At 43.4% G+C, this 9,326-nt stretch overlaps 1 protein-coding gene across 3 annotated transcripts in view; it reads right to left on the bottom strand.

Annotated features, from left to right (window-relative positions):
* Positions 1-4,014: 4,014 nt before the first annotated feature.
* SLCO4A1 (solute carrier organic anion transporter family member 4A1) overlaps positions 4,015-9,326 on the bottom strand; it is a 36,501-nt gene continuing 31,189 nt past the window's right edge. For all 3 annotated transcript variants that reach the window (XM_019548232.1, XM_019548231.1, XM_019548233.1), the window contains one exon: positions 4,015-7,606. In XM_019548232.1, the coding sequence (XP_019403777.1) occupies positions 7,457-7,606 (150 nt within the window). In that variant the 3' untranslated portion in view covers positions 4,015-7,456. The remainder of the gene's footprint in view (positions 7,607-9,326) is intronic.

Here is a 9,326-nt window from a genome sequence, read left to right as displayed (position 1 = left end):
AAATTGAGGAGAAACTAAAAATTTTCATGGGTTGGTCGCGGTATAAATAGCGAATTGCATGGATTTTTCCTGGGTGTGCTCATACATGCTATACAAGGTACATGTAGAGTTGCACAAAAAGTTTAGAAACTCTAATTGCAGACAAGGTTCTTTGGGTGAATCCTATCTCTTTTATTAGACCAACTTCAGTTCTAATTTACACTTGTCTTAATAAAAACAATCCATTCAGGTACTTTTGCGATCTCTTCTCCTATGCCTGAAGAAGAGTGTTTATGCCTGAAAGCTTGCAATTAAATAATTTTTTTTTTTTGCAAAAAGCTAGTTGGTCTAATAAAAGATATCTCCTCTACCATGAGTCCTGATCCACGAAGGCAGGTGCCTATGCCCTGTAAGGAGGAGGGACGAGGGGGTGGCTGCCGCCTGGCTTGTAGCTGGAGCCGGGCAGAACAGCCCACGGTGAAGTGACTGCTGCCCATCGTGCCACCTCCCCACTGGGGACCCAGCATTTTATTGTTGTTAACTGTTTTTTTTTCTTAAGCTGATTTTACAGACAATCTCATATTTCCCATTTTCTGCAGAATCACGAACGGACCCTTCATTATGAATTTAACACAAACCATGATTGGATATGTGTTTTTTAAGGAAAAGCATCCGAACAAATCCTGCGTCCAGTTCCACATGTGCAACAAAGCCCCTTAATCTAGATTTGAACATTGCCAGGAAGAGTTAGGCCCCATTCACAGTTAGCCCCATCTGAACACTACACTAGCACAAGTAGTCCCATAATTAATAGTAATAAGCTAATAACCAGTAAGTAGGTCTATGTAGTGTGTCCCTTTAGGGTTTCCTTTCACGAGGACAGAAAATAGTGTAAAGATGTTGTCTGTGTTGCCATCTAGTGGTACCACGGTCATTCTGCAAAAATACTATAAATATGGAAATAATGTTCAGACAAGGTTGTTTGGGTAAATGTGGTATCTTTTATTGGACTAACTAAATAGTTGGGAAGAAATTGTTCTTTGCAAGCTTTTGGGCACAAACACCCTTCTTCAGGCAGAGGGAGAGTCTGCTATTTTGTGCTCTCCTGGGTGGAAAAAAAGCCAACATGCAAAATGCAGGTCTGTGAAAATGCAAATGCATGGCAGTGAGGATCGGAGGCCATGGGAAACAAGAGGTGTAAGATAGGTAGGTGTGGGGGGAGAAAAGAGGAACGTTGACCTGGTGACATAATGTAGCTGGTAAGCTGTAGAGAGGTTACCTGGGGTTACCAGATGGCAGGTACAGTCATAATGTGCCTCTGACCCTCACTGCCACGCGTTTGCATTTTCACAGACCTGCATTTTGCATATTGGGTTTTGTTCCATCCGGGAGAACACAAAACACCAGCAGCCTCTCCCTGTACCTGAAGAAGGGCGTTTGTGCCCCAAAGCTTGGAAAGAACAACTTTTCCAACTATTTAGTTGGTCTAATAAAAGAGATTACATTTACCCAAAAAACCTTGTCTGGCTATGTCCTTAGACCAACACAGCTACAACCAACACCCCCAAAAGAACATTCAAGTATTTCCTGGAATCTCATGCCAGTTTATAATTAGTTTTCCTCGACTGATAGGAGCCAGCACTAGCCTGCAAAATATGATGAAGCACATGCTGGCTGTTTCAGGGCACAAGGAGCAGTACCGAGAAGACAAGCTGCACAAGGAACCTGTGGAAAGAGCAGCTGCCGTGTGGCCATGCATGCATTGAGAACAAGCTTGAATATAACCGGGGTGGAGCTAGGTGGCTGAAAAATGGGGGGAACATGATGGACTGAAAATGGGTGGAACGGGGCCTTTGCTACCTGCAAGGAAACTGCAAACAGTGCGAGACATACGTACTACACCTCCACTGGGGCCACAAATATACATTTCAAAGAGGCGATCTCAGAGGAATACAAGGCTCTGTGAATTTCAAAGGTTGTTTCAACCAGCCTGAGTCTCACAGAGAACACGTGATGATTTCATAGTTTTCACAGAAGTTCGGGCTGGAAGGGACCTCGGAAGATCGTCGAGTCCAGCCCCAGGGGCAAGAAGGCAGCTGGGGTCATAGGATCCCAGCAAGATAAACATCCACATTTCTCTCGAAGGCATTCAAAGTATGATGATCTGGGAAGACTGACTTGGGATGTTCACCGCACCATCATTTTTTATAGAACAAAACCAAAAAAAGTCCAAAATCGGTACGTTTTAGAGTTTTCTTAGAGGAACTTGTGCTATGGAAACAATAACGAAAACTCTCAGAGCGTCTTCATGATTTTTTGCCTTCCTATTCAGAAACAGTGAATATGTTGATATTGTTAGACCAGGTCTGAAAAATTCAGGCAGCCGGCTCCGCTCAGCACTGACGCATGAAAACAGTCCTGAGCTCCTGAAAGTACGGGGAAGTGTTCCAGCTAAGACTTAGGTAAGTCCTGGAATCCAGACTTTGATCCACATCCAACATTTACACTAGGCTTGTACTGCTATTAAAGCACCAATCCTAGATCCCAGATCTCACCACCCTGAATAATAGGATTAGAGGACCTAGAGAGGGTGGAAAATTTGGATTCAGCTAGAGATTGTGCAGTTTCGCCTAACTAAAGCATCTGAAGGAGTCATTTTATGACATTGAAGGAGCTGCTCTAAGTTTTATTCGCGAAGAGAGAGTCTGGAGATGCAAACCTGTTCAACCTAGAATACTCCAACAATACAAGGATTAAATGTACTTGACATGTAGCTGTTCTCAGGTTAGTCCAAAGACAGTCATGGGACGCCATAGCACGTAACACAATCGAGGCACTGACCACAGGCTGTAATTTGACTGTAGCTGCCACGTGGAGCCAACTGTGTATCAGGAAATCAGCATTCGGTTTTTCAAAATAAAGTTGCAAACACACTTAATTTCAATAGTTTATTGTAATGCACCAATACAAAAACAATATTTCCATATTACAAATATGGACAACAGCTGTCAAAGGCATTTATCATTCAATTAGTTTTATATCTATGAATGCCTCTGTGCTGCATACCATATTTCACAACTGCCATGCTTTACACAGTCAAGGGCTAGGAGAGGGCTATCAACCCCAACAAAGCCAGTCTGTTGGTTCTTCTAATCAAAAAGAAGAAAAAGTGAAGCAAGTGATTACCTAAGCTCTTAAAAGGTGTAATTGTTAAACAAGGCTCAATCCTGCAGTCAAATCAGTGTGAGCTAAACCTTCACACACACAAGAAGCGATGGCTTGATGGTTTTGTCTGTGTGTATGGCTCTGTTTTCAGGATCAGGGCCCACAGCAATTCATGGGGGAAAAACTGCAAAGAAATAAAAACTTCGAGGCTTTGCTATAATGAGATTTTAAATTCTCCTGGAAGTTTCCAAACAAAATGTTCATTTTGCAATTGCTTTCTTCCTCCTATTTAACAAAGAACTCATTAGGTTCATCCCTTTACAAGTAATTCTTTCTGCTTCATATCCTTTGGGTTACTAGATCCCCCGTGGTTTCTTTTTCTTAATCTGAACTGTATGATGCATAGAGAGAAAATAAAGCAAGAAGTGAAAATGTGCTGGATGTGGGCTGGATTCGGACCGCATTCACAATGGTAGAAATCCAGAGTAACTTCTCAGGCTTGAACGGAGTTACTCTGTGTTCATGCAAGTATAAGTGTGGTCCTAATGTTGCTCATTTCATTCTTCTTCTTTGATAACTTACATTTCACGTTGTCCCTGGGAGCCGGATGCTGCCACTCGTGTAGAGCAGAGGCACCGTCCTGTGCTGACAGTAGATGCAGTAGCTCCATTGCCCAATATTTTGCATTATCAGTTAATTCCAGCCCAGCTTATAAAAATAATCACATTCATCATTGCATTCATAGCTCCCCTGGGGTGGAATAAAGTAGAGAAAAACCCTGCTCAGATCAGAAGCACCTTAAAGCTTTGCTTGCCTGGCTTGTATATGGGCTTGCACTGCCTCCATCTTTTCTACAAAAATCCACAGATGGGTCCTATTTTCAACACAAATCTTTGACCAAAGGTTTTTAGCTTTCCCCTTAGAGTTGGGTTTGGGAGACTGCCATTTCCCTTCCATGCACCGTCTCATCAAGAAACGAGTTGTACCAAGAAACCTAGTTTTGTTCCAGGCACAGCACCCGAAGAAGAAACCTAGAATATAGGCAAACTAATCGACATGCCAATCAGCCTTCTTTGTACTGGAGCTCATTAGTATGAGGTGGCATCATATCACAGGGACACCTTCCCCCGCTGCTCCGAAGGCACTGGACGAGCCCAGAGAGCACAGACGGCAGGCTGGGCCTTTTTCAGAAACACAAATCGATAGCTCGTTAGAGGTGTCTTCTCACGCTGAACCTCAACTCCTGCCCACAAGTCGAGGCTCTTTCCATTGTCTCCAGCCCGTACTGGATTGCAATCTCGAACCGTAAACCTGCTTGAAACCTTTCTAAAACAGATCCACCGCTTTCACACGGCTGCCTGATTTGACCATGGAGAGATACTTGCATGGCAAGCAGTTTCATCCAGGGGGAACATTCTCTTCCCTGTATAACCTTCCTCCATCAGCTCAGGAAGAAAGGGATAATCATTAAAAAAAGAGAGAGAAATAAAACCACAGTGCATCAAAGTTTCAATCACCATCCAAAGAGTGGGATGGGACACACAAGCGTTTTGTCCAGGGAGGTGGTCAACCCTGCCATTCTCCCTGGCTTCATTGAGTGTGGTAGGTATCTAGGCTTATGTTCTAGTTGCTGGGTACCTTATAGCCATGGCTAAATGAATTCAAAGTCATGCCTCAAAAGCATCAGTCAATGATATGGAGTCAACGGAAAACACGTTCCAAGTTCCTGTGAAATACGGACTATATTTCTGTCACTTCACAGGAATGTAATACTTCAAACGAGACTGGGGAATGGCCTCCCCCAAATAAAAACTTCCCATTCATAACACGGAATAAATGACACCTGAATAGGAACTTCTTTAATTTTTCAGAAACAAGACTCCACACTCGCACATCAATGTAACAAAACACCAGCATTTTGCCATTTCATCTTGAAACAATACAAGCCAATTCCAATACTAGTGATGCATCCAGCAAAATATATTAAAAAAACCTGTAATTTTATAAATAGTTATACACAAAATATGTTAGTAAAATACATCTGTGCAACTCTCCCCTCCCAAAGAACGCTGCGGGTGTCTGAAGTGCTTACGGTTTGCCGAGTGTAATACCCTTGAGAAGAAAACAAGTGACAGACTCTTGCAGATCGTGGTTGTCTTGGTTACAGCTGGCTAATAAAACTGTTGGAGATGATGAAGAGTTCTTTCTTTTTTTTGGTGTTGGAGTTAATCTCTTTGGGACTAATTCTGCTCCTTCAAATCTCCACGAGTGCTGAAAATAAGTGAAGGAACCAACAGGTTTTCACTTTGTAGGGTCTCCGCTTGCAGAAATACTCTGTCTCTGGAGCGCTGCTTTCTGCATGCGTTGTGCATACGTCGAGTAGGGGCTTCCCCGAGATGGGGAGCGGTTGTTCTGGCTGTGACAGAGCAGCTCATATTGAGAGACACTTCACTGGCTCTGGTAGAGTGGTTACTGGGTGGGCAGTGTCTAGCCAGTGGTTCTCGGTCCTAAAATACATCTTTTAATGGCAACGTACAGAGCTGACCTTGGCGGAGGAGCATTTGTGAATGGAAGAGGTAACCTCCCCTACAGAACCCACTCGCTGAATGCCACCGAGAGGACAGATTATTTCATGTGAGTCCCAGTTTTACCTTTAGCCTATGTCCTCCCTTCCTTAAAACAAGATACCCGTGTTTAAAGGGGCCACCTGTGCAGGGGCTTGGAATGTGCTTGGAGCGCATTTGGCCCTATGATCCCAAACTCAAACCTGCTGATCAACCCGCATCCTGTTTTTAGGACAACAAAATGTATCAAACGTACAAAATCGTGACAGAAACAGTGATTCTAAATACCTTGCGGCAAAAGTTAAGTGCCAATTAAACAGCTCAAGAGTGAATGCCCTGTCATTCTGAACACACCATAGGGTTGGCCAACATCGCCAAGTGGGCCTCCACCCACCACTAACACAGAGCTGATTGTGCAAACATTTGCAGACACAAAAAATAATCTTTCAAATGATCAGATTTGGGAGGAACAAGTAAGACAGATACATAAATCTGTCAGTCAGAGGCTTAAATCCTGTTATTTGGCCCTGCAAGGGCATATTTAAAGCCTTCCCCCACACACACGCACCTTTTTTTTTTTTTTTTGAGACTCTAGGCCAAAGCATTTTCAAACAACAGGCCATATTGTCAACCGGTACAATTCAGCACAGCTCCATTGACTTCAGTGGTGCTAAGTCTTTTTACAGCAGCTGAGAAACTGGGCACTTAGCCCCCTTATACAGTAGCGTGTGTTACCATGTTAGGTGTCGCAGACTAGCAGCATCAGGAAAAATTAAATTAATTTGGATTTTTCTGCTTGTACCTAAAAACGAAAGTCTCTGTTGAGCAGACAAAGCAAACGTTGCATAGATCCATATTTCATGTGTTTCTGTGTCCAACAACAGAACGTCTAAGGGAACAAGAATGGAGAAGTCCAGCCCTTTACAGAAAAGGGGAGGTCCAAAACAAATAAAGATTATAATTATACTGCAAGTCGAACCACAAAACCAGACGTGGTAGATGCAAAATGACTGGGTAGTGACAGTTAAAATAGCCAGGGCTAGTAGAGTCTCAATAGGGTGTTGTGTGTAGTCCATTGATTGATTAGCCAATTAATCCCTGGTATTAAACACCATTTCATCGCATGGTAATATGAACTATCTTCTTTAGATGAACCAAAGGGTTGAACACAGATAGAAAACAAGGGCCGCTGTATATGTTCAAGGAAGAAAGGAGTCACTGTTTCTGTTCCTTGCTTTGCACATCACAGCTTCAGGGCCAGTCTTCTTTGCAATGCAGATGGCTACCATGAGGGCAGGCATTTGTTTAGGCCTCAAACATCTGAACCAAAGTCGTTTGCTACTGTTGACTGTATATTGTGTGTTGTATATGGGCCAAGTCCTCCACGAGTGTGAATGCTCTTCTTTGAATTGAATGAAAGCAAATTTACACCAGCTGGGACCAGATCCTATAAAGGAATGCTGGGTTTCTGATTAATTGGCTCAATTTTCTTATAAGAGTGGTAGGAAACTGTGGGTAGCCCTTCTTTTAATAAAATGAAATTGCAGTGTATGGCATTAGCACACGCATCTTCAGATGTGCTGTCTGCTGTTAAGCAAACATTCATCCAAACCAGGCAAGTGATTCTTTTTCTTTTAAATAAAAAAAAGGAAAGTTAGGAAATTAATATCAATAAAAACCAGACCCAGTAATCTCTCTCCATGACATGTTCTTAGGCTGGGAATAAGTCTCTCACAGAATTAACAGTGCTATACATCCATCTCAGTCTGGACTGAAGATTTGTTCTCCTGGAGGTCACTGTTATCATTTTCTGATGCATCCGAGCTGCCTGGAAGGGACTCTGGTGGAGGTGGTTTATAAAGTAAGCACGCCAGCAGAAAGAAGACGGTTCCAAGCACCTGCAGCCATCAAAACAACCCCAGCTTATAGTTAGAGCCATGTATAAAACCCACCATGCCCTTAGCATAGTTACAAACCAAGGACTGGATCCTTGGGTGGTGCAAATCAGCAGTGCAACTCTGCAAGCTGCAGTGCTTCTTGTGTTGAGGGAGTTACACTGCTGCCCCCGCCTTCCCACAAGGACCCGGCCTGATCCTAAGAGAAAACCTAGCAGGGTGAAAGAGCAAGAGCACTGGAGCATATTCCAAGGGTTCAGACAGATGGTCTGTAGGGGAGAATTTGGGGCTCCTATAAAGCCAAGGAAGAGATTCGCTTGCAAAGCATCATAGTGTGTAGCTCTCAAGTGCTTTTTAAGAGTTGGCATGAAATCTCCAAGGAGCATAGTTCTCTTGATCCTACCGAGGCAGTAAAACAAGATGGTCCTAGATGGAGGTCCTAACTCCTAATTCTAGAAGTGTTCGTCCCCATGTGAATAGCACTTTTCGTAAGGCAAATAACAAACATGCTCCCTATTCGTATTCAGGCTCTGCATTGGGCTGTGTTATACAGGCAGTGCCAGTGGCTGCTGGCGTACCTGTACCTGTTAGCACCAGCAGTGGACCACAGTTAACAGTCTCTGATGATGCTGAGAATCAGATTGAGATGTTAATCACACATCTGCCCTTGAACTGAACATAAAACCCCCTTGTATAAACTATTGTCAGCTGCAGGAAATGCTCCAAATCTGAATGCCCCAGGCAGGATCCCTCCTCAGATACCATCAAACCCTGCATGTGAAAAGGAGATTGTCTAAAATGGTACCATTATGTGGTTTTCTGGTAGCTTGGGTATCCTGTTATGACACAGGCTGTCTGAATGTCATGGGGCAGGTCTGCTATTCTTGACTATCCCACACAATTCTCGCTCTGCTTCTCAGCTTGCTGAGTCGATGAACTTGTGAATTAATCATTGGACAAGTTCATGGCTTTAAAGAACTCATTGTCAGAAGACGTTTACTGAGCAGATAAAGAGAGGCTAGAGACTGTGGGGTGCACGACCCCATGAGTCAGGAAGGTCCAGGGGTAGCAGGACATAGGGTTGCACTGGGATGGCTAGTGAAAACACCTGGAGACAGCTTGCATGGAGCAATAGGGATTTATGCCACCTCTATGCCCTATGCCATAGGGAAAATGTCCTATGTTATTTTCCCAATTGCTGCATATAGCAGAATTGCTACCCAAGTGCCTACTCGCGGCAGCTTCCGAGCTCTATTGTGACCTGCAGGCAAAAGGCTGATTTGGATTGAATTGAAAACGATGCCTTCTGCTAAGAAATACTGAAATATTCAGCTGATCTATCACAACATTTTCCAGCAATGGTTATTTACTCTTATTTACAGTTTGATCATGGTGACTCATGCAAACAGACTGCAGTTATATATTTAACTCCACTTTTCGAAAGACCAATTTCAGTAATGGTTAGGTTTTGTAGGGTTTGTTTTTTTTCCTCTCCCTAAAAATTTCAGAGAGGAAATATTAAGTCTGGAAAATAATCTAGGAGAATCAAGAGAACGGCGGTGCCTGAGGGGTCATTAAATAGATTTAATCGATTTCATAGACATCAGGACTGGAAGGGACCTCGGGAGATCATCGAGTCCAGCCCCCTGCCCCAGGGGCAGGAAGTCAGCTGGGGTCATAGGATCCCAGCAAGATAAGCATCCAATTTACTCTTGAAGGTGTT

The sequence above is a fragment of the Crocodylus porosus genome, unplaced genomic scaffold (genome assembly GCF_001723895.1).
Source record: "Crocodylus porosus isolate Cpor-Errol unplaced genomic scaffold, CroPor_comp1, whole genome shotgun sequence".
Taxonomy (NCBI): domain Eukaryota; kingdom Metazoa; phylum Chordata; order Crocodylia; family Crocodylidae; genus Crocodylus; species Crocodylus porosus.
Note: the sequence above shows the minus strand (reverse complement) of the source record. Positions and strands in the feature narration are given on the sequence as shown.